General features: G+C 38.0%; 4 protein-coding genes and 1 long non-coding RNA gene across 9 annotated transcripts; 4 read left to right on the top strand and 1 right to left on the bottom strand.

Annotated features, from left to right (window-relative positions):
- The first annotated feature begins 8,861 nt into the window (after positions 1-8,861).
- Positions 8,862-9,968, top strand: LOC106375534. The gene is made up of 2 exons (XM_013815477.3): positions 8,862-9,370; positions 9,569-9,968. Exons 1-2 carry the CDS (start codon positions 8,944-8,946, stop codon positions 9,706-9,708), a joined length of 567 nt encoding a protein of 188 aa, XP_013670931.1. The 5' UTR covers positions 8,862-8,943; the 3' UTR covers positions 9,709-9,968.
- A 189-nt stretch (positions 9,969-10,157) lies between these two features.
- Positions 10,158-15,631, top strand: LOC106375532 (chromodomain-helicase-DNA-binding protein 5). Of its 5 annotated transcripts, none has more exons than XM_013815475.3 (11): positions 10,158-10,384; positions 10,466-10,568; positions 10,705-10,969; positions 11,514-12,499; positions 13,125-13,362; positions 13,482-14,501; positions 14,611-14,665; positions 14,745-14,848; positions 14,969-15,059; positions 15,216-15,263; positions 15,383-15,631. In XM_013815475.3, exons 5-11 carry the CDS (start codon positions 13,352-13,354, stop codon positions 15,449-15,451), a joined length of 1,398 nt encoding a protein of 465 aa, XP_013670929.1. In that variant the 5' UTR covers positions 10,158-10,384; positions 10,466-10,568; positions 10,705-10,969; positions 11,514-12,499; positions 13,125-13,351; the 3' UTR covers positions 15,452-15,631. The 5 variants fall into 5 exon arrangements, with proteins under 5 accessions (XP_013670929.1, XP_022565766.1, XP_022565765.1 ...); XM_022710045.2 differs by having other exon boundaries at positions 11,514-11,806; positions 11,895-12,512; positions 13,125-14,501; XM_022710044.2 differs by having other exon boundaries at positions 11,510-12,512; positions 13,125-14,501.
- Positions 15,632-15,707: 76 nt separating this feature from the next.
- On the bottom strand, positions 15,708-16,951 carry LOC125593378. The gene is made up of 2 exons (XR_007329291.1): positions 16,166-16,951; positions 15,708-16,011 (listed from the first exon to the last, which is right to left on the bottom strand). It is a non-coding gene; the product is annotated as an uncharacterized LOC125593378 (long non-coding RNA).
- Positions 16,952-19,211: 2,260 nt separating this feature from the next.
- LOC106375533 (transmembrane protein 230-like) lies at positions 19,212-20,263 on the top strand. The gene is made up of 2 exons (XM_013815476.3): positions 19,212-19,545; positions 19,974-20,263. Exons 1-2 carry the CDS (start codon positions 19,356-19,358, stop codon positions 20,093-20,095), a joined length of 312 nt encoding a protein of 103 aa, XP_013670930.1. The 5' UTR covers positions 19,212-19,355; the 3' UTR covers positions 20,096-20,263.
- Positions 20,264-20,952: 689 nt separating this feature from the next.
- LOC106375529 (threonine synthase 1, chloroplastic-like) lies at positions 20,953-22,710 on the top strand. The gene has a single exon (XM_013815471.3). It carries the CDS (start codon positions 21,024-21,026, stop codon positions 22,596-22,598), a length of 1,575 nt encoding a protein of 524 aa, XP_013670925.1. The 5' UTR covers positions 20,953-21,023; the 3' UTR covers positions 22,599-22,710.
- The last annotated feature ends 974 nt before the right edge of the window (positions 22,711-23,684 follow it).

Genomic DNA, 23,684 nt, shown 5'->3' on the forward strand with positions numbered 1-23,684 from the left:
CTGAAAAAAAACACAATTAGTAGAAAATTTATATTAAAGATTAAAAATATAAGTAAAAAATTAGAATACTTACCGCAAACTGACGAAACCACAGAACCTGCTTGTCGGTTGGGAAGTGAGTGAAAGTCGGATGTCCACTGTCGAGGGCCGAGTACATCATACGGTTGATCCATGCGCTGATCCCGTTCCCGGATCGGTTGAACCTTATTAAAAGAACAAACGGTTAATAATGAATCCAAATTTAAAGAAAAAAAATGTTTAATTACCATGTTTGACCCCGTCCATGTGGATACGGAGTGAGATACGGAAGATGGTCACGACCGGGCTGTTGAACCAACTCCGCAACCCTCATCACTCCCGGAGGACCCGGAGGAACAGGAGCGGATGCAGCAGCGGGAGCGAGAGGAGCATGAGCGGGTGCAGCAGAGGGAGATGTATGGTTGGAGCTGTGGGGCGAAGGGGAATCCTGAAAATGGCTGGAATCCCGAGACTGGCTCCCCGTACCACCACGACCACGACGCTGTCGAGGCCGGGTCTGATCATCATGAGACCTGTAAATTAAAAAAAATATATTTAATAAATACAGAAATATATAAATTAATTTTTTTTATTAAAAAAAAATCCCAAATAATTTAATCACAGAAAAAGATTTATATATATTAAATTTTTTTAATAAATATATAAAAATAGTTCTAATAAACAAAAATAGTTTTAATAAATAAAAATTGTTTAATAATTACAAAAAATAGTTTTAATAATATATATATATATGAAAAATATTTTTAAATCTCAAATAATAGTATTTAATCACAAAAAAGTTTTATAGATATTTAAAATGTTTTGTAAAATCCAAAAAATCGAATTTATATAGAATTTTTTTTTGTAAAATCCAAAAAATCGAATTTATATAGAAAAATCGTTTTGTAAAATACAAAAATCGATTTTATATACAAAAATCGATTTTATAAATACAAAAAATAAAAAAATTATAAAAAATTCTAAATCAATTCAACAAAACAAATTATTCAACCAAATCACAATTCTAAACCTATTATACAACCAAATCACAATCCTAACCAATCACCCTAACAAAAATCTATCAAAACTACACAAAAACCTAACAAATAGAACCTAAGAGAGTGGGATAGGGTCCTTACATGATTTGTGTAAGAGAAGAGGGAGATCGCCGGAGATATCGTCGGAGAGAAGGGGGTTTTCGCCGGAGAGGAGGGAGAGGAGGCACAGAGGAAGAAGAGAGAAATGGGGAAGAAGAAGAGGCTCGTGGTTATAAAACCTAGGGTCCGACGGACATTATCCGTCGGAATTCCGTCGGAATTCCGTCGGAATTCTAATTTCAATTTTCGCGAAATATTTGCCCGGTAAAATGAAAATATTCCGAGGAAATTCCGAGGGATAGTAAAATATCCGTCGGAATTTCTTCGGAATATTCCGAGGAAATACCGAGGAACTAGTGTTTGGGGTTTCAAAACATCAATTTTTTTTGCCGTATTTCATTTCTTATACAATTGTAATGCATACCATTGAGGATTCTTTGTATACATGAGCATAAACCATGAAATAACAAATTTCAAAACTAATTGAAAGTATTCCCTTTACCGTTCGTTAAAAGGTATAAGTGTTTCTCTTATGTTGCGAGATTTCGTTCATACAATCGGAAAAGTGTTAATTATACGGTAAGGAACAAATTTTTGACTTCATAATGAACGTAAGACACTTAATAAGGGTTATATAGGTGTTATTCAAACGGCAAAACGTTGTTTTCGGTTTAAAAACCCTATTTCCTCGGAATTTCGTCGGATTATTCCGAGGGAACTCCGAGGAAACCCTCTTCTTCCTCGAAATTTCCTCGGAATATTCCGAGGAAATTCCGACGAACTAGTGTTTGGGGTTTCAAAACGTAATTTTTTTAAAAACAACGCATCGATCGATGCGTTTTTGAACAAAAACAAATCGATCGATTACTAAGATGGCCCGGGCCGTAAGATTGTGATCGATCGATGAGAGTATCCCATCGATCTATCGACAATCTGAATTGTTCCTCGGAATTTCCTCGGAAAATCTTGTATGTTTTTTAAAAATGCATCGATCGATGCGTTAAAGAACAAAAACGCATCGATCGATTACTAGGATGGACCGGGCCGTAAGATTGTGATCGATCGATGAGATTAACCCATCGATCTATCGACAATCTGAATTGTTCCTCGGAATTTCATCGGAAAATCTTGTATGTTTTTTTAAAAATGCATCGATCGATGCGTTATAGAACAAAAACGCATCGATCGATTACTAGGATTTACGGGGCCGTAAGATTGTGATCGATCGATGAGAGTAACCCATCGATCTATCGACAATCTGAATTGTTCCTCGGCATTTCGTCGGAAAATCTTGTATGTTTTTTTAAAAATGCATCGATCGATGCATTATAGAACACAAACGCATCGATCGATTACAAGGATGGACCGGGCCGTTAGATTGTGATCGATCGATGAGAGTATCCCATCGATCGATCGACAATCTGAATTGTTCCTCGGAATTTCCTCGGAAAATCTTGTATGTTTTTTTAAAAACGCATCGATCGATGCGTTATAGAACAAAAACGCATCGATCGATTACTAGGATTTACGGGGCCGTAAGATTGTGATCGATCGATGAGAGTAACCCATCGATCTATCGACAATCTGAATTGTTCCTCGGCATTTGGTCGGAAAATCTTGTATGTTTTTTTAAAAATGCATCGATCGATGCATTATAGAACACAAACGCATCGATCGATTACAAGGATGGACCGGGCCGTTAGATTGTGATCGATCGATGAGAGTATCCCATCGATCGATCGACAATCTGAATTGTTCCTCGGAATTTCCTCGGAAAATCTTGTATGTTTTTTTAAAAACGCATCGATCGATGCGTTATAGAACAAAAACGCATCGATCGATTACCAAGATGGCCCGGGCCGTAAGAATGTGATCGATCGATGCGTTATAGAAACAAAACGCATCGATCGATGCGTGTTCGGAAAACAGAATTATAAGGCAAAACCCTACCTTTTTTGGATCTAAACCTTAGAACTCTCATCCCCTCCGATTTCCCCTATAATTCGCCCCCCCCCCTTTCTCTCTCTATAATCATCCGATTTGAACAATTTTGGGCTCTATTCCACTTGATTTTTCGAGCTCTACCTGATTCCTACACTCGTCTTCGCCCTAAGACAGGTATACTCCGCGAATCTCCACATTCTGAAATCGTGTTCTTGAGCAATATTTGGGTTTTGTGAATTTCTTATTTCCTTGTTGATTCCTTGATCAAATATGCATGAAACAGATGTTTAAACACGGAATAGAACACAATTGTCTATGATCAACGAGTTTGGAACACAATTGAGATGATTTAGGGATTGAGAATTTTTTTCAATTTCGTTTTTTTTATCACAACTCGATTAATGTAATTAATTAAGATTTAAATTTCAACTTGTTAAAATAAAAATTTGTAAGCTCATTTCTTTACCTCTCATATTGAAGAACGTCTTCGCAGTTGGTGAGCAAATATGTTTGCAAATGACTGCGCTCCTGCTCAGTAAGTCGACGGTCCTTTGGTTTTCCGCTAAGTCGTCCAACGTCTGTGAAAATGTCTGGAACCGTAACATGATATGTTGCCCGTTCGCCTCTATCATCATGCCGAGCAGGTCTTCTGTTTTTGGTCTGAACTTCTGCTGGAAAGTAGTACTCGGCAAAGTTTGAAGTTTCTTCATTGATCATCTGTGCGACTATAGAACCTTCCACCCTACTTAAATTTTTCACCATCTTCTTCAAATGGAACATATACCGCTCATACAGATACATCCATCTATACTGCACAGGACCACCAAGTTCCAATTCTCTTGCCAGGTGAATAACAAGATGCTCCATAACATCAAAAAATGAGGGAGGAAATATCTTCTCAAGGTTGCACTGAATCACGGCTATGTTAGTCTTCAAATTTTCAATACCTTCAAGAGTCACTGATCTCGTGCATAAATCGCGGAAGAAACCACTTATCCCTGCAATTGCTTCATGAACATTTCGTGGTAATATTTCCTTGAAGGCGAACGGAAGGAGGCGCTGCATCATTACATGGCAATCGTGGCTTTTCAAGCCAGTAAACTTTCCTTCCTTTCTGTCGATACAGTTACGCAAATTTGATGCGTAACCGTCTGGAAATTCCACATCGTTTGAAATCCAATCAAAGAACGCATCTTTTCCCGCTGCATCAAGTCGGTATATGGGAAAAGGAGCCCTACCATTCTCATCAACATGAAGTTCTGAACGAGCACATATATCGACTAAATCCAGTCTTGACTTCAAATTATCCTTTGTTTTACCTTGAACATTAAGGATCGTGTTCATGAGATTGTCAAAAAAGTTCTTCTCAATATGCATGACATCTAAATTATGCCTTAGCAGATGATCCTCCCAGTATGGCAGATCCCAGAAAATACTTTTTTTGTGCCAGTTATGTAGTTCTCCAACAGCATCTACCGGAAAACGCTCATGTCCACCGACTTCTGGCGTCCTTTCTGCACCAAAATCTCTTAGTTGTATCTTCAAATCTTTCCCACAAATTTCCGGAGGTGGACTGTCAAACACCCTCTTGTTCTTCGTAAACAAATTCCTACTCCTACGATATGGATGATCAGGTGGTAGGAATCTCCTGTGACAGTCAAACCAACACGTTTTCCTTCCGTGCTTTAGTTGGAAAGCATCAGTGTTATCTTGACAATATGGACATGATAGCCTTCCATGCGTTGTCCATCCAGACAACATACCATATGCTAGAAAATCACTTATTGTCCACATTAGTACTGCCCGCATTTGAAAGTTTTCTTTACACGAAACATCGTATGTTTCAGCACCTTGAGCCCATAGTTGTTGCAACTCATATATTAGTGGCTGAAGAAACACATCAAGTGATCTCTTAGGATGCTCTGGTCTGGGAACGAGAATCGAGAGAAACAAAAACTCTCGTCGCAAGCACAAGTTTGGGGGGAGGTTGTATGGTGTAAGAATGACGGGCCATAGAGAATACTGTCTTCCACTCTTGCCAAACGGACTGAAACCATCAGTACATAATCCAAGGTAGACATTTCTTCTCTCATACGCAAAGTCGGGATACTTTGATTGGAAATGCTTCCACGCTTTTGCATCTGAAGGATGTCTGATCTCACCATCTGTTGAGTGCTCCGCATGCCATCTCATTGGTTGCGCTGTGCGTTCAGACAGATACAACCTCTGCAACCTTTCCGTCAAAGGTAAATACCACATCCTTTTATATGGCACTGGAACTCTTCCAATTGTATCTTTATAACGAGGCTTTCCACAAAATTTGCATGTAACCCGCTGTTCATCCACCCTCCAATAAATCATGCAGTTGTCGCTGCATACATCTATTACCTGATACGATAAACCAAGACCAGCTACGAGTTTCTGAACCTCGTAGTATGAACCAGGAGCTACATTATCCTCGGGTAGAATACCTTTTACAAAATCAGCAATCGCATCCACACAGTCTTCAGCCAAATTATAATCTGTTTTAATGCCCATCAATCTTGTAGCAGATGATAAAGCTGAATGACCATCTCTGCAACCTTCGTACAATGGTTGCTTTCCAGCATCCAACATATCATAAAATCTCCTAGCTTCTGCATTGGATAAATCTTCCCCTCTAAAATGATCATTTACCATCTGCTCAGTACCTACACCATAATCTACATCCGTTCTAATTGGTTCTTCTAATCTAACCGCTGGCTGAGGTTCACTAGTACTACCATGTTCATAATCAGTTTCCCCATGATGATACCAAATTTTGTAACTTCGTGTAAACCCACTCAAATATAGATGAGTCCAAACATCCCACTCTTTAATAACCTTTCTATTTTTACAATTAGAGCAAGGACATCTTAACATACCTGTTTTTGCTTCCGGTTGTCGGTGAACTAACCCCATGAATTCAGTTATACCTCGTTGGTATTCTTCCGTAAGCAATCTCGTGTTCGGATCCAAATGAGGTCGATCGATCCAAGAACGAAAATAATTTGAAGAAGACATATTTTTTATGAATCAAATTCGTGTGTAAATAGAGTAAGAGGGAGGATGAAGATATGAAGTGAATGAAGAGGAAGAGGAGTGCTTGTATTTATAGTTTAAATCCTGCCGACATACCGAGGAAATTCCGACGGAATTCCGACGGACAAAACTAGTTCGTCGGAATTTCCTCGGAATTTTGTAAAATCCCCCAACGGCTCTCCAACGGCTATAATATTTCCTCGGAATTCATCGGTTTTTTCCGAGGAACAGAGTTTTCCTCGGAATTTCCTCGGAATATTCCGACGGACTGTAGTTTCCTCGGAATCCCGTCGGTATATTCCGAGGAAATTCCGAGGAAACCCAATTTTGTGTTTCCTCGGAATTTCCTCGGAAATTCCTCGATATATTCCGAGGATTTCATTTTCCGTCGGAATGTCCGTCAGAATATCGCTGTTTTCTTGTAGTGTATTTTTTAAGAAGAGTAAAGGAGAAATCTATGAGGTTATATTTTAAACAATTGTAGAAAAGAAAAAGAGTACCCAACTGTTACCCATAATTAAAACGTAATGCTAAAATCTATGAGGTTATATTTTGAAGAGAGAAAATCAATATAAATATATATACCAAAGAAGCCAAATGGCGTAGTAAAAGTGTAAAACCAATTGTAGAAGACACGCAAAGCTCAAGTTCGTTACTTCACTTTAGAGGAACAAGTATGAAATCAAATTAAATTTATTTTTGGTCTTAAGTTTGGATTATTTACTATAAAGCAAATTATCTTCATCTGAAACTGTTGTACAGTGCGAGTAGACTTTCTTTGCCATGGAATGATGAATTATATATGGCCTTAAAAAAGAAATTATATATTTAAAATTATATGTGTTGGAGATGGATTGCATCCGTCTAAAAGTTCCGTCAAATAAGATAGTTTGGTCCAAGAGTTCGGCTCAAGAGCTCTATGCGTAAAGGGTCGGTCTACAGGATTCGGTCTGTTAAACTCGGCCCAACAATCAGTCCATCTTATTAAGTCAAGTATACTTTAGGACAAACATAAGAAAATATTTTTTATATAAAATGATATGAAAGATCAAGAAAGACATTCAGACTTCACTATAGAGATTGACGGCTAAAACTAGAGTTTACACTATTTAGTTTTACTCTAGCTGACTTGTACTTTTCCGACATACTCTCGCCGAATTTTGTTACTCTGCTCTTGTTCATACAATCATTGTAACCTTTCTCGATACAACACATTTGGAATTTATTACTATTAGTATAAATTTTTGCATATATATGATGATGAGTTGTATATGAAATCGAGCGATCCTTGGTGATTGCAAGAAAAACAGCGAGGTAATACTAAATTCTTGAAATATAAGCAAATGGTAAGCTAGACTCAGGCAGAACCGATCCTGGCATTTTCGGGGGCCCATGCAAAATTTAGAAAAATAGTTTTAATACTGTAAAATTATACTACATAGTTCTACAAAATTTGATTGGAAGCAAAAGTTCATTTCTAAATAACCAGTTAACAATAATTTTCTTATTTATATATATTACATTATCTTAATTAACTAATTTCTATAAAAGCATATTAGTTTGATATATTTTATCAGTTATATGTTTGGTTAAATAGATAAAAAAACCTATTTGTTTTATTAAAAATCAATGTGCACCTCAGAAACTGGGCCCCATGCAAATGTTTCTTGTGCATGTCCTCAACACCGGCGCTGAACTCAAGTTGACATATCCACATATGACATATGCGTATATGAATCATTCAAGTGTTGATCTGGGTTTATTTTTTAAGTTGAAATATGGAAGCAAGATATGAAAGGAAAAGACGAATATCTGACAAGAATGGAGGAGACCATGTTCGTTTGGAAGAAAATATTAGGAACGAACACTAAAAATACCTTTTAAGAAAAGGTAAAACAATACTCATCATAATGTTAGTACATTTTCATCTTTGTAGAGGTCGCATATCACTTTTGTTGCTAGATTAAAATACTTGAACCATATATATGTTGGCAGAGAGGAAGCTGGCTCGTCAACATATAGACATCAAGATTGTTGAGCAGCAGATAAAACAACAGAACGGAGATCTGGAAACAAAAACAACACATCAAAGAGGCCACCACTTGCAATATACTGTGAAGTTGCAAGAGCCCCAATGAAACCTCAGTTTCCAAAAATTGTGAATTTAACTCGACCACCACTTGGTTTTTGGTTTCACTTGGTTTATCAAACATTTAATCATTTGTTACATAAATAAAATAAAAAACAATATCCGCGAGGCTACGTGGTCAAATTCTAGTTATATTAATCCAAGAACGATGGCGGCAATGGCATGATAGATAAAACCATATCCAATTCGTCATGGGTCATGATGGCATATGATATGACTTGATACTATAAAATCCCATATTCACGTGCATAGTACAAGCAACACGTTATCACATAGTCAAGCCAAAAAAAAAAACACGTTATCACATATGGACTCACAATCTCCATATTCACGTGCATATCTATCTATGTATACACCACGAACATAGTTCCATACACATTTTTGAAATAAAGATTATACGACACTGACATCAATATTAGGGGATTGGGTAAAATCGCATCTACCAAGAAGACTATTCCTCACTTGATCAGTCGGCCCATATCAAGCCCAAACTAAACAGTTTTCTTTTAATTCTAAACCCGGGTCGGATCTCAGGAATTCGAATATCTTTTTTTTGTACCCGTTTCAGTTGCACACACGTGAGTCACGTGACTTTCATCCTATCCTGTCTCTCTACTTTCTCTCTCTATAAATGTCGAAAGCTGATTCTCTCTCTTCCTCTCTCTCTCTCTAAAAATGTCCCGATTCTTGTCAAAAACCCTAATTCCCTACGGGAGATTCTTCCTCCGTCGCTTCAACGAGCCGGCGTTAAGAACAACGTCGCAAAGCCTCGTCTGTTTCAGCCGCCGTCCCTATTCCTCAAAGCCGCACGTCATCGAGATCGACCTCGATTCTTCCTCGTCAGCGACGTCCAAAGCCGAGGCCGAAGCCGCGGTTCTGAAGAAGCTGAACGAGTTCGTTCGGAGGATCGTCGTTCAGAATTCGACTCCTGATTGGCTCCCTTTCGCCCCAGGCTCATCCTTCTGGGTCCCGCCTCATCAGAGCACGGCCGCGAAGATCGCCAATTTGGTCGACAGGGTGACGAATCCGTTGACGGAGGAGGAAGCTTTCTCTCTGTTCTCTCTTTCTGGCTCGCCTCGTTCCTCTTTCTTCATTCCTCTAGGTAATGGGTTTCACTTGGTTTCTGGTTTTGTGTGTAAAAATGGTTCCTTTGAGAGGTGTCTCCTAAAGTGTGGATTTTTATTCGATCACTGTGGTAGAAAGCAATAAGCTGAGAATTTGATTATGCTCAATGTTAATTGCTGTTTTCCTGATATATATATATATATATATTTATGGTGTTGGATTGTTGAAATGAAAGATGACGGTTCTTCGTCTACACAAGAGGTAGAAGGTAGCGTGGAGTTGAACATTCCGGGGAATGAGATGCTGGAAGTCAAGCTAGCGCATTTTCCTGATCCTTTTTACTCGTTTAAACATGGAGGAGACGATGAAGAGTGATTTTAACATGTTCAGCTCCCGATGAAGTCTGTTCCTGGTGCGTTGGTCGGGCTTGGAAAGGGAGATGCTTCCTGAGGCTGATGAGGGTTGTATGTGTACAGTTGCAAACCGTACATCGGGGTTATATGATGTTTGGAAATCTTAACGCCTTTGTTGACTATATTTTATAAGCTTGGTTGGGAGGTTATTCCACTTTCTAAGCCAGAGTACATCCTGATACTGTGTAATTTCTAACAATTTAAGTAATCTTTGAAAAGTCTTATGAGCGTTTTCGTCTGCTATGATGTTTGCTTGCACCCCAGCATCTGTTTATTGCTTTACATGGAGCTAAGTAGAAAAGACAGGTTGCATCATTCTCATGCCTTGATGTTCTTCTATATTAGAGTACTGCTTTGTGCATTTATTACTTTGAGGCATGTGATCGATGCCAGCTTGGTTTTTATAACAGCGCAAAACTGGTTTCATGTAAATTCTGCTTTCGTTAAAGAAATGATGAATCAGTTCTAGAGTCTTAACCAATTCAAACAATAGTCTGTTCGCTTCGTTAGTTATGACAAGTCACAACACACAGCTTTTTTCGTAAAAGAACTGAAGCTAAATAATCAAAAGATATTGTTTTGCTTTCTTTTGACTGTGAATAAAAAAACCTAACAGACGCCAGGCGGTCAAACTTGAGGTAACCTGCTCTTACATATAAATCTTTACTGACGGTGTTTTGGTGAGGAATCTGATGCGTTTTAGTGTTTTGGATATGCAGGTAACTACTTATTTCGACAAGATGACCCAAGAGAGACCAAGAAAAATTATGATCAACTTTCTATTGTCAGTTATGCTCTTTTAGCGCCATAGAAGTGCAAATGGTAATTCTCATGTTGAACAAGTGCATGTGCAGTGATCTAGAATTTATAGATGTTACCCAAGTTACCGTGACATGTTCTTCTGGTGGAGCAAACGACAGCAACTGATCATCGAAAGCCTGTTCTGAACTTGCTTCAGGTTCCAGTAAAACTGGGGAAACGGATACAGACGGTAGCAGCAGCCTTTCACACAGTGCAAACATTGTGATAAGCCAGGAAGTGTCCAACAGATGCTGCTAATTTGTGATGAATCTGAAGAAGCAATATCATACAAACTGCTGCGCGGAGATTGATGACAACGGGAGCGGAAATGGAGAGTTACAGTACCATTTTCTAATAGGAATTCAAAAAGTGTTCCAAGCGGATGTGCCAGGCTGGTCAGGTCCAACAATTCAACCAAGCAGGTGTGCTCATTTCACCAAACTTGCAAAATGAGTGGTCTTGGTTTGGTTTGGTTGACATACAAAGATATTTGGATCTCAATGCAATGCATATAAGCTCCTAATTTAGTGGATAAAGCATGTGATTTACGGTTCCATAGGGTTGAGTGGATTTGAAAGAGCTGCTTTTCTTCTCTCCGTAGGGTACAATAATAGTGGTTTGGTTCACTATTAGTAAAGCAGTTTTATCTTATAACTTCCCTTGTCTGTCGAGAGGTATTGGGAAAAAGGTGTCTTTTACAAGAGCACACCTGCGACTATGTGAAAAAGTAGGTAGAGGAATGGAGGGTTATATCACTTGGTCTAGAGACTGCTTGCATAATGTATTAGTAGCTTCATTAGAGTTTGATTTTGAACCAAAGATAGTATGTGAGAAAAAGCAACTGTTTTCAATTGGGTATAGGAGTCCAGCATCCAATGCTAGATTGTGTCAGCATCATTCAAATAGCTAATAGACATTGCTTTGTCAGTGTTGGTTTCTTATTGGTAATCATATCCTTCAAGTCAGGTCAGCAAATGGTGGAACAACATCTGACATTAAGGAGTAAGAAGATGGGCTCTAAAAAGGTTTCCGTTAAACGGTCACAGTACTCTTTAAGGCATTCTGCAAACGAGAGTGCTGCTTCCAGCAGGCAAGTGACTCTTTTTCTTCATTTAGTTGCAGATTATAAGACACAGTAGTAACACAGCTAGTTTTTTCTTCTTTTTTAAACTCTTAGGTGTATGTCAAAAAAAGAAGAAGTTAAAAAGTAATGATACAGTACTGCTTGTGCCTTGTGCTATATCTGACCACTGGCATTAGTAAGCACATCCTTTTTGCAATTACGAAATGGTCACATCTTTGTCATTATCGAGTTTTAGGCCGTTGACAAGCTTAAGCAACTTGTAGAAGACAAAGACGCAAGAGGAGGAGGATTCTGAAGCGTTAAGAGAGAGACGCTTTATTTGGACCTGAAGATCAGAAAGTCTAGTAATTGCATAGGCAAGTATTGTTATTGTTTAGGATTCAATAGGTGTTATGTTGCAGGATCAGATGTAGTTTGGTGCTGTTATGAAGTCCAAGGACACATGTAACTTTTTACAGCTCAACACTATGTATGTGTGTATATAAGGTTCAGTGTGATTCCATTCATTCTTATTTGCTTTTAAACTTTGTTTCTAAACAATAAAATATTGAATTGTGTGACATTTGATTCAGGATTAGAATGCAATAAATTTAGAAGACAAGACACTTTTAACACAAGCAAAAAAATATCTGAGCGGTGAAACTCTCTATATAAATCAGATTTTTGAAGCTTTATATATGAAAACAAAGACTCAAAGAAAAATCAGAAGACAGTTGTTTGGCACAGAGAGATAGAGATAGAGATAGAGAGAGAGAGCGATTAGAGAAAGGAGAGAGAGAGGGAGAGGGGGCAGCCTGCGTGATAGGGGCATAATAATAAGTGCAGACGAAGGTTACCACAACTAGGAGAATCCCAAAAAGCGTCTCTGGTAGTCATCTCTGGTACATGCGATTGCTTTTTGTTTTTGTGTTCTCCCTGCAAGAAACTTGTTTGTGTATATGAACGTTTGTGGATTACTGGAATTTTGATTTTTGGTGTTTTAGTCTCCGGTGGTTTTGTTGTGCCTGTTTGATTTTGGTCTAGGGTTTCCATAAGAAGGTAGTATGTTTTGTTGTGAAACTTCTCAGGCTTAAGGGTGCCTGAAAACATCAGAAATTGTACATAGAAGAGAAATCTGCTTATGGTACCTGCTGGTTTTAGATTTTGCTTACCTTGAATCAAAAGTGCATATAATCCATGTGGTAGCTTTGTTATAGAATGGCACGGGTTTCCAGATTTGAGTCAAGTTAGATCCGAAACTTTGTGGTTTTCTAAACTTGGATGCTGGTATTTTGGATTTGAATAGCATCTGGATTAAACTTCTTTTTTTTTCTGGGTGGGAAGTTTGCACTTTATTGTTAGAGAAATATATGTGGGTTTTAGAATTCAATACCACAAAAATTATTCAAGTAAGAGCAACCCTTTGGTGGTGTACTAAGAGAACTTATTGGTAATCATGGAACTTTGTTTTCTTGCATATTGACTTATGTTCCATTTTTTTTTGTTTTCGAAAGAGAGTGATATTGGTTTTGCGAAGGGACTTCATGAAGAAGTTGTTGACCAAGAAGTGATGTGCTTTCAGATACTTTTTGGGTTTCTCAGGCAAACATGTTGGTGGAAGGTTCGTTCAGCGCTTCCGTTGAAACAACTCTACTGAACGCATCTGAGTATCAAGACCCATCTGCTGCTTTTAACTGGATGTCGCTTGCTGAAACTTATCAGATGATCCACAAACCTCCCGATGAGTCTCAAGTAAGCTTTCTTGAAGCTTTTCCAGTCCCTGATGCAATGAATCTTGATAAATTAGAACATTCGAAACTTCAAGCAAGTTGTCCGGAAAAGGCCCTGACTTCACTTGTGTATACTCGAAGGAAGAGAAGCCTGAGACCTGGAGGTACTGAGGATAATAACCCAGGAAAGTGCAAGAAACAGGATGATTCACTTGATGACTCTGTTGTCCCAGTTTATAACACTGGAGAAAGCATAAAAGGGAAACATCGCTTCAACAACTGTCTTGTTTATAGCCGGAAGGAAAAAAGAGGCATAACCAGTTGTGTTCCTACAATAGGAGCTAATGATGTTTTTAACTCTGTGCACGACTGTGGAGAAACCAAGAGAATAAGAACTCGATTAGATAATTGTCTCGTGTATACCAGCAGAAAGAAAGGTGGAGTAAACTCTAATAGTTGTAGTATTAGCAAACATGTCTCTGGAGGAACCAAGATAAGCGGTGATCAAGCTCACTCTTCTGAGTATAGCCAAATGGGGCATATAGTTAACCCTGGAGAAATCAAGAGTAGTGGCCATGGACCTGTTTACAGCCAAAGCAAGCAGTTAGTGAAATCTAATGGTGATACATCTGATGGCTTACTTGTGTATAGCCGGAGGAAGCAGAGAGGGAAATCTAATGGTGCTCGGGTTAATGGCTTTCTAGTGTATACACGGAAGAAGCCTAGAGAAAATAGTATTACAGACAATACTCAAGCTACCGAAGTGACATCTTCTTCTAATGGAACAAATGACAGCTGCTCGTCACAATCCAGTAAAACTGGAGAAAATGATTCTGACTCAGATACAGACGGTAGTAGTAGCAGCCCTTTCAGACGGTGCAAACGTTGTGATAAGGCAGGAACTGTGGAGAAGATGTTGATTTGTGATGAGTGTGAAGAAGCATATCATACGAGGTGCTGCGGTGTTCGAATGAAAGAGGTTGCAGAGATTGATGACTGGCTCTGTCGATCTTGTTTGACAGAGAAGTCATCAAGGACAAAGATTAAGGGGAGAATATCACGGGAACGGAAATGGAGAGTTTCAGAACCATTTGTTATAGGAGTTAGTGTAGGAAAAGAGTTTCAAGCGGATGTTCCAGACTGGTCAGGTCCAACCATGAGGTAATTTAACTTCCAACTATCACCAGTCCTTTGCATCTGTGAGTCCTATTGTGAGTGACCTTTGTTTGATCTGGTTGACATAAAAAATATATGTTGATCTTTAATGCAGTGATACTTCTTTTGTTGGTGAACCCCTGGAGATTGGTCAGTCTGAATATATGCATGTAAGCTCCCAGTTAGTGGATAAATAATGTGCGTTTACGTTGCCATAGAGTTAAGTTGTCATCCTTACTCTCTTTGCAGGATCTCAATAAGGCCAAGAATGGTAAGAAACCACCTTCTCCAGTAAATTGGCTCCAATGTAGAGAGGAGGATAGTAATGGAGATATTTGCGGAAAGTGGCGTAGGTAACATGAATTTTTTTTTATTCTTGGCTCATCCTCTTTTCTTTCCTGTATCTTGCCATCTATCATTTGTCTCATATCAGTAACTGTTGACATTGGTGTAAAATGAATTGCTCTACACAGGGCTCCTCGCTCAGAGGTACAGACCAACGACTGGGAATGCTTCTGCTGCGTCTTTTGGGATCCATCACATGCTGATTGTGCCGTCCCTCAGGTTCAGAAACTCTCTTACAAAGTACTTTTTATACCTATTCATCTTATTCCATGAAAATGTCATCGAGTCTTTTAAGACAGATTCTCTACATACTCCTAATGAATACATTAAAAGCCTAAAAGGTAAGACAAATGCATCTTCTGTTCTTCTCCTCAGGAACTGGAAACAGATGAGATCCTGAAACAACTCAAGTACATCAAGATGGTTTGTTGTCTTTCCATGTGCCCCTTTTATCTTCCTTGATCACGGATTTATATTCAGTATTTTCGATCTTCTGGACTCTCATCAAGGATCTAAAACTGAATGGTCGCTTTCCTCTGCAGCTTAGACCTCGTTCAGACGCCAAAACGCGGAAGATAGGACCAAATTGTCGAAGCAGATTACATAAATGAAAATCTTTATGAACGCAAGCTTAGCCACATCAAATGCATATGCTTCTTCTGGATCAGAGACTCTAGAAACTAGACAGGTAGTTCAGAATCTTTTTTTGTTAAAACGCACATGAGTTTTGTACCACTTGCCAAACTTCAGGATATTAAAAATCCTATATAAGAGATTTGATTTGATTAGAATGTTAGCTCCCAAAACAGTAGTGAATAGTAGATCGTTTGTATTCAAGGACAGACTCTGGATTAAATCTGAGAATTATTTACAAATCGATAAAGCCCTTATAAACAGCTTGTGAGACAATCAAAGCATTCTGCTGAGAGTAGATTCATTCATACAAGGAAATGAGTTACAGAAAGTCAGTTGCCAATGTCACAAGATTGAGAGAAACAAGAGCAAGTCACCATCCGTATTTAGCTTGTGTGTCGGCTTTAGTGAGCAATCCTTTTAAACGTCTCTCTGCTAGCTCTGTCTCCTTGTGCTTCATGTCCATGAATAACGCAGTGATCTGATGCTTTCTCTTGTGAAGCTTTGACACTTTTACCTTAGATGAAGATGATTCAGGCTGCAAAGACAAATGTTAACAAGAAAACATTTGAAAGTCAATACAGAGACTACAAGTTTGATATGAAATCAAAATAGCTCTCTCTATCTTTATATAATCAATACAAAGAAGTTGTGTAGAGTAATTCATAAACTTGACAATGGCAGCCACAAACCGTAGATAAATTCACAGATAATCATCACCCAATGTTTTTGGTAGCGGATGACATAAGAAAATGCTTCTATGAACGTAACCCACCTAGCATGTCTTTTGTTCAGTTTTTGCTGGCCTTTAAAATGTTTGAAAGACTCATGATCCTTGTGGATGACAAATTCCTTACGCCAAAAATAGTGTTGCCAAATTTGCAAAACTCGAACCAAAGCATACAACTCATTGTCACACGTTAGGTAGTTTAAAATTGCTCACCTAATTTCTCAATGAAGAAAGTAACGAGCTTACTTTCTTGCATCAAGAAAACATCTATACCAATATCATATGCATCAAGAAAACATCTATACCAATATCATATGCATCACATTCTTACCACTGATAGTTCTTGATATCTTAAATATTAAATATATTTTATAACAACACATATATATATATATATTCTGATTTCTAAAAAGAACTCTTATATAATTCTACTTTTATAATTCTATTTAGATCAAACTATTCTCCAAAAATGACTTAAGAAATTTGGTGTCTTTTTTTGAACACTTTTTTTGAACATGAAATTTGGTGTCTTTATCAAAAACAATTGTCCTAGAAATGCTATGCAAACGTACAATTTCTCTAAAGAACAATTTAAGCCATCATCCGTTCTATGACAAACAAAGAATTAAGCCATTTTCGAATACCTATTGGACCACAACAAAGATTGAATCTCTTATTTTCTTAGTTCTAGGTAATCCTAACACAAAATCCATCGACATACCAATCCAAGGTTCATAAGGTATAGACAAAGAATGGTACTTACGTTGTGATTGAACCAAGGCAAGTTTGCAAGTAGTGCATCGCCCACAAATTCTTTCCACATATTTTCTCATATACGGCCAAAAGAAAAATATTCCATCAAAGCTTCCAACGTCTTGGTCACATCAAAAATGACACATGAGACCTCCTCCATGGGTTTTTCTGACAACAATTCTTTCAAGGATCTGTTAGGTACACACAAACGGGTTTAAAAAAAGACAGTCATCCAACTTATAATACTTGCTATGAGCAAACTTTTCACAAGATTGGTACACCTCTTTGAAATTCATATCATTCTTATAGTAAGTTTTGATTTTTTTCAAACCCCAACAACTCAACATTGAGAGTGGAAAAGAGAACATATTTTCTAGAGAGTGTATCGGCCACAATGTTTTTGGTAGCGGATGACATAAAAAAATGCTTCTATGAACTTAACCCGCCTAGCATGTCTTTTGTTCAGCTTTTGCTGGCTTTTAAAATGTTTGAAAGACTCATGATCCGTGTGGATGACAAATTCCTTACGCCAAAAATAGTGTTGCCAAATTTGCAAATCTCGAACCAAAGCTCTTTGTCACACGTTAGGTAGTTTAAGATTGCTCACCTAATTTCTCAATGAAGAAAGTAACGAGCTTCCTTTCTTGCATCAAGACAACATCTATACCAATATCATATGCATCACATTCTTATCATGAATTAGTATTCGAAAATAGTATTTAAAACCTAAATAAAAACTATATCTAAAATCGTTAAAAAGAACTATATTTTAAAATATAAGAACTGGAATATTGTTAATTCAAAATGAGTTTGGATATAAACAGATTTTAAACAGAATCATAATTTATTTTCGTGGAACATGACTCAAAAGTATGTCAAACTCGAATAAAACCAAAGAAATAAATTTGAAAATTTGATCCCAACCCCTAATAACGATAATGTCATAAAAAGATAAACTAATGGGAAAATCACATTTTAATCTTTCATACTAAAGCTTACAAGCACTTTAAAATTTGAACTATTTTTACTAATATTTCTAACTATCCAAATAGAAAATTTAACATATTAAACCTTGAATTTCTTTTTCTGCCAAAATCTGATGACATAAAAGTATGATGTGTCACAAAGTGATGATTTGGCGAGATAAATAATTAACGATGACATGTAATTTTTAAGAAATTGTTTTGAAAATTTATCTTCAATTAATATAATAAATAAAAATAAAATAAAAGTTATTAAAATTATATTTATAATTTAAAAATTTATAAACTAAAAAACTAAATAATCAAAAATGAATATATATTTTTTGAAAAGCATAAGATGTTATGCTATAAAATTATATATATAATTAAAATTCAAAATCATGTCGAAATTATATAATTAGACAAGGACTGCTCACCTACAACCGATATACTTATCCAATTTGATATTTTTGTCATCTAGAAAATGTTATACTATAATAATTCATGTTCACTGTTTTAAAATTCCAATTATATATATTTTCTTCTTCTTCATGTCTGTTAATTTGATAGCATGACATCTTATATTTTTAAAAAAAAAAAAATCTTCAAACTTTTGGTTTTTTGTTAATTTTACAGTTTTATTAACCTTAAAACTTTCAAACTTATATATATATAGATTTATAAATTTTTAAAAAGTTTATTTTAATTTAATTCTTATTAAAAATAAATTAGAATAATATTCAAAAAAATAAATTACACATAATCGCTATTTACTTAGTCATTTTGCCAAATTATTACTTTTTGCCACATCATCTTTCATTATCGATTTCTGGCGGAAAGGAATATTCGAGATTTAGATATGTCAAAGTTATTATTTTTATGTTAGAAATGTTAGTGAAAAAAATTGTTTGTTTAAAACATGTGTAAATGCCAAAGATTTAAAATGACAAAAAAAAAACTTCTATCTTTTTTATACTCCCTCCGTTTCGGAAAGATCCACTTTCTAGAAAAAAAATTTGTTTTAAAAGATATATTTTTTACCTTTTCAATGTATTATTTAATGAAAAATTGTAAATTTCAAAAAAGTTAATGGTGTTTATTGGATTTTTATTGGCTAAAAGCTATGGGAAATTGTTATTTATAAAACACAGTGCATTTACAGTAAAGTTTTAATTTGTTTTCTTAATATGTGTGAAAAAATCTAAAATATGTATCAATATCTTTTTGAAACGGAGGGAGTATTTCTTACTTCGGACGTCTTGCCGTTTCAAGATGGAAATTAAACGACACGTACTTGTTGTCTAGATAACTAATCCGGCGAGATTTTGGCTGCTTTAACGAAAACTATCATCAATCTCCGTCGTCTTCGAGCTTCCGATCTTCAGCATCCCAATAATCGGCATCGCTGTGGTGAAGTTGATTCGAAGTAGCTATTCAATGGCTTACGTAGACCACGCGTTCTCGATCTCGGACGAGGACCTAATGATTGGGACTTCGTACACCGTCAGTAATCGACCGCCGGTGAAGGAGATCTCACTCGCGGTGGCCCTCCTCTTGTTCGGAATCGTAGGAATCGTCTCCGGTTTCTTCATGGCGTACAACCGCGTTGGCGGTGATCGAGGCCACGGTACGATTCACCTCGCTCGTCATTAGCTAGTGTCAGAGACGGTTCTTGTTAATCAAAAGTAGCTTAGAGTTTAGATAATCTGGATGATTGATTACTTAGTCCTGTGTGTTTGATGAATGTACTTTCTTGAAGAATTAGGGTTTCTATAATTAGCTGGTTTTGATCGTTGTTTCTGGTGGAACTCTCTCTCTCTCTCTAACAAGTTTCTAGAGGCATTGATGTGTTTGTTGCTTATGCATTTTACGCATCTCTTTGCTGCTATGTTAAACAAAACATCTGCATCAGATTGGGTTGTAGAATTGTAAAACAAAGATATTGCCTTTTTTTTTGTTCTGTTTCAAAAACAATTATTGGGCTAAGTATTACCAAAGACTCTCACTATTCTCATTTTTAGTGATATTGTTGTCTGATTGTTGGCGGTGAAACAGGTGTCTTCTTCATTGTCCTAGGGTGTCTTGTGTTTATTCCTGGGTTTTACTATACACGGATTGCATATTACGCTTACAAAGGATATAAAGGTTTCTCCTTCTCCAGCATACCATCCGCTTAGCCCCCCCCCCTTGTGAATCTCGGTCTCTTTTCTCTCTTACTCAATGTATAGGTTGTTGTTGTTTCTGGTGGTAGGTTTTGTATTGCTTAATGACTTCTTATGTTTAGTGTGATGTTTACATGACTTGAATGATATCCATGTTTAATATGTAACTCTTTTGATTTCTCATTCTGTATGTTAGGTCATTACTCATTAGTTTTGTGTCTATATATACCTCAGCCGTGTTAAAAAAATAGACAAAACTAGTCACATGTAATGATTGTTGTTTAAAAAACGTTATCCTTACACACAGAATTGTAAGATTAATCTTTCTAGAACAAAAGTAGTCTTAAAACATAGAGTGATATATCTTAACCAAAAAGAATGTATAGAGGAAAACTTATAAATAGTTTCTAATTTCTAAAATGAAATAATGGACTCGTTTTAACATTCTAAAGCGCCTCAGGAGAAGGTCGTTTCCTCAAGGGGTAGTTCTGTGGCATATGGTGCTGATCCTCTAAGGAATGCTACACCGATTCAAACTGTTCCTCCTATTGTTACTCCAAGTCCAAATTGTTTATTTGTAGGGGTTAATCAAATCATATTCCAAACGTTTAACTGAACACTCTTTTTTTTTATAACAAATTGTATTTTTTTTATCAACTTACTTCTGAAAAGAATAGAAATGGATTATCCAATCTTTTGTGCCATTTGCAAGTTGCAACTATTATTTGTACTCGTTAATTACGACAAAACACATGTTTAAACTTGGGGGTATATTCCATATATACAAATGGTTCTTGGACGGCTAGGTCCCACAAATTAACACGTCAGGATCAGTTACAGCTAAACCGTTAAGAACTGTTGAGCTTAACTTGGCTCTTCCTTCTCTCTATCGTGCCGCCACAAACACTACCCGCCTTTCACTTCTCCCATCTCTCTCTCAAACATGACGTCATGCTCTTTCTCCAGTTCCTCTCTCTTCTCCTTCAACCTCCCTAATCAAAACTCTCTCCACCGTCGTCCACCAACCCTCCCCCGTCACGCCATCGTCTCCTCCACCGACGGCAGCAGCAACGGTGCTTCTTCATCTTCATCTCCGACCGTAAAGCCTACTCGAACCGAAGACAACATCCGCGACGAAGCTCGCCGCCACCGCTCCGCCTCCGCGAATCCTTTCTCCGCCAGATACGTCCCGTTCAACGCTCCCCCCGGCTCCACCGAGTCCTACTCCCTCGACGAAGTCGTCTACCGCAGCGAATCCGGCGGCCTGCTCGACGTCCAGCACGACCTCGACGCCCTGAGGAGCCACGACGGAGCTTACTGGCGCAACCTCTTCGACTCCCGCGTCGGGAAAACCAAGTGGCCCTACGGCTCCGGAGTCTGGTCCAAGAAAGAGTGGGTGCTCCCCGAGATCGACGACGACGACATCGTTTCGGCTTTCGAAGGAAACTCGAACCTCTTCTGGGCCGAGAGGTTCGGCAAAACGTTCCTCGGGATGAACGACTTGTGGGTGAAACACTGTGGAATCAGCCACACGGGAAGCTTCAAAGATCTCGGCATGACTGTGCTGGTCAGCCAAGTCAACCGTCTAAGGAAGATGAATAAACCGGTGGTCGGAGTCGGATGCGCTTCCACCGGAGACACTTCCGCCGCTCTTTCCGCTTACTGCGCCTCCGCGGGGATCCCTTCGATTGTGATCTTACCGGCGAACAAAATCTCCATGGCGCAGCTGGTTCAGCCAATAGCTAACGGTGCGTTTGTTCTGAGCATCGACACCGATTTCGACGGATGTATGAAGCTGATTAGAGAGATTACGTCCGAGTTACCGATTTATTTAGCTAACTCGTTGAATAGTTTGAGGTTAGAAGGGCAGAAGACAGCAGCTATAGAGATTCTTCAGCAGTTTAACTGGCAAGTTCCTGATTGGGTGATTGTTCCCGGAGGCAATCTCGGTAACATCTACGCGTTTTACAAGGGTTTTAAAATGTGTCAAGAGCTGGGGCTTGTCGATAGGATCCCTAGGCTGGTTTGCGCGCAGGCGGCTAACGCGAATCCGCTTTACTTGCATTACAAGTCAGGGTGGAAGGAGTTCAAACCGGTTAAGGCCAATGCTACTTTCGCCTCCGCGATTCAGATTGGTGATCCGGTTTCGATAGACAGGGCGGTGTATGCGCTTAGAAACTGCGACGGTATTGTGGAAGAAGCCACGGAAGAGGAGCTTATGGATGCGATGGCTCAGGCTGATTCGACTGGGATGTTTGTGTGTCCGCACACTGGTGTTGCACTGACGGCTCTGTTTAAATTGAGGAGCCAAGGGGTGATTGCACCGACTGATCGGACCGTGGTGGTGAGTACTGCTCACGGGTTGAAATTCACTCAGGCTAAGATCGATTACCACTCAAAAGCCATACCGGATATGGCTTGCCGGTTCTCGAATCCGCCGGTTGAAGTGAAGGCGGATTTTGGAGCTGTCATGGATGTCCTAAAGGGTTACTTGGGGAGTGAGGAACTTAGGTCATAAAACCGGCCGTTGTTATTTTTAGCTACTTGTATGTCTATCTACGTCTGATTTTCTGTTTATACTACTTGTAATATTCTTTTGGTATATATTTTTATGCAAATTTTCAGAACAATCTTGTCTGCAGATACATTTTGACTTTATAGTCTGCGCAGGGAAAACATACAGTACATCTACAACTACTGCTTCTTCTCCGACGAAACGGAGTCGTACTTCACTTATTCCCTCTACAACCACGCGAACGTCTCGAGATTCGCCATGGACGTCTCGGGACAGATCAAGCAGTTCACTTGGCTGAACAACAACAACCAGTGGAACCTGTTCTGGTCTCAGCCTCGGCAACAATGCCAAGTGTATGCTTACTGTGGCTCCTTTGGGATTTGCAACGATAAGTCACAGCCTTTTTGCCAGTGCCCTCAAGGGTTTAGGCCCGTGTCGCAAAAAGACTGGGACTTGAAGGATTACTCTGCGGGCTGCCTCAGAAGCACTGAGCTACAGTGCTCTCGACAAGTGATCAGTATAACCTGTTTAAATTAATACTCTATAAATTAATACTTTATAAATTAATATACACTAAAAATCTCTATAAAATAATATAATTTTATAGTCTCAAATCGAGTTTTTAGTTCAATTAGTATATCGATAAATTAATATCTTTATAAATTAATAAAAAAAATTATAGTTTTGGTTTAATGATACAGAGTGGGTTTGTTGCAGGTTTGGTCATGCACAATCATCTTTTACATGGTCTATGTGAATCAGGTCATATCCGGAAACAGATGGGCTTGTTAAATAAGATGTGGGAGATGGGTCCTTGTCCAAACTGAGTTTCTTTTTTTTCTTTTTTTTGAAACACAACAACTTCATTCAATTAAACTTAGGTGGAGGTCATAAAGACCTCGTAAACATCCAGAATCTGTTTTCTTCCTTATGATCAATTCACATTTTAAGAAATTGTTATACGATATCTTCTTTAATTCTTCTTCTTCTTCTCCTTTTCAGTAGTGATCCAACAAGTTGCTCCATCGTCACAGTTTCCAAGTCTTTTGTTTTTTTCAATCACGTTTACAATATGCTCAAATTTTGGAT

This window comes from Brassica napus, chromosome C9, assembly GCF_020379485.1.
Source record: "Brassica napus cultivar Da-Ae chromosome C9, Da-Ae, whole genome shotgun sequence".
Lineage (NCBI taxonomy): Eukaryota > Viridiplantae > Streptophyta > Magnoliopsida > Brassicales > Brassicaceae > Brassica > Brassica napus.

Bases quoted from the DNA above. Each gene is read 5' to 3' on its own strand.
- LOC106375533 (XM_013815476.3), top strand. From the start codon at position 19,356: ATGGCTTACGTAGACCACGCGTTCTCGATCTCGGACGAGGACCTAATG. The intron at 19,546-19,973 runs GTACGATTCACC...GCGGTGAAACAG, and splicing joins TGGCGGTGATCGAGGCCACG to GTGTCTTCTTCATTGTCCTA.
- LOC106375532 (XM_022710044.2), top strand. From the start codon at position 13,219: ATGTTGGTGGAAGGTTCGTTCAGCGCTTCCGTTGAAACAACTCTACTG. The intron at 14,502-14,610 runs GTAATTTAACTT...TCTTTAATGCAG, and splicing joins TGGTCAGGTCCAACCATGAG to TGATACTTCTTTTGTTGGTG. The intron at 14,849-14,968 runs GTAACATGAATT...TGCTCTACACAG, and splicing joins ATTTGCGGAAAGTGGCGTAG to GGCTCCTCGCTCAGAGGTAC.
- LOC106375529 (XM_013815471.3), top strand. From the start codon at position 21,024: ATGACGTCATGCTCTTTCTCCAGTTCCTCTCTCTTCTCCTTCAACCTC.
- LOC106375534 (XM_013815477.3), top strand. From the start codon at position 8,944: ATGTCCCGATTCTTGTCAAAAACCCTAATTCCCTACGGGAGATTCTTC. The intron at 9,371-9,568 runs GTAATGGGTTTC...TTGAAATGAAAG, and splicing joins CTCTTTCTTCATTCCTCTAG to ATGACGGTTCTTCGTCTACA.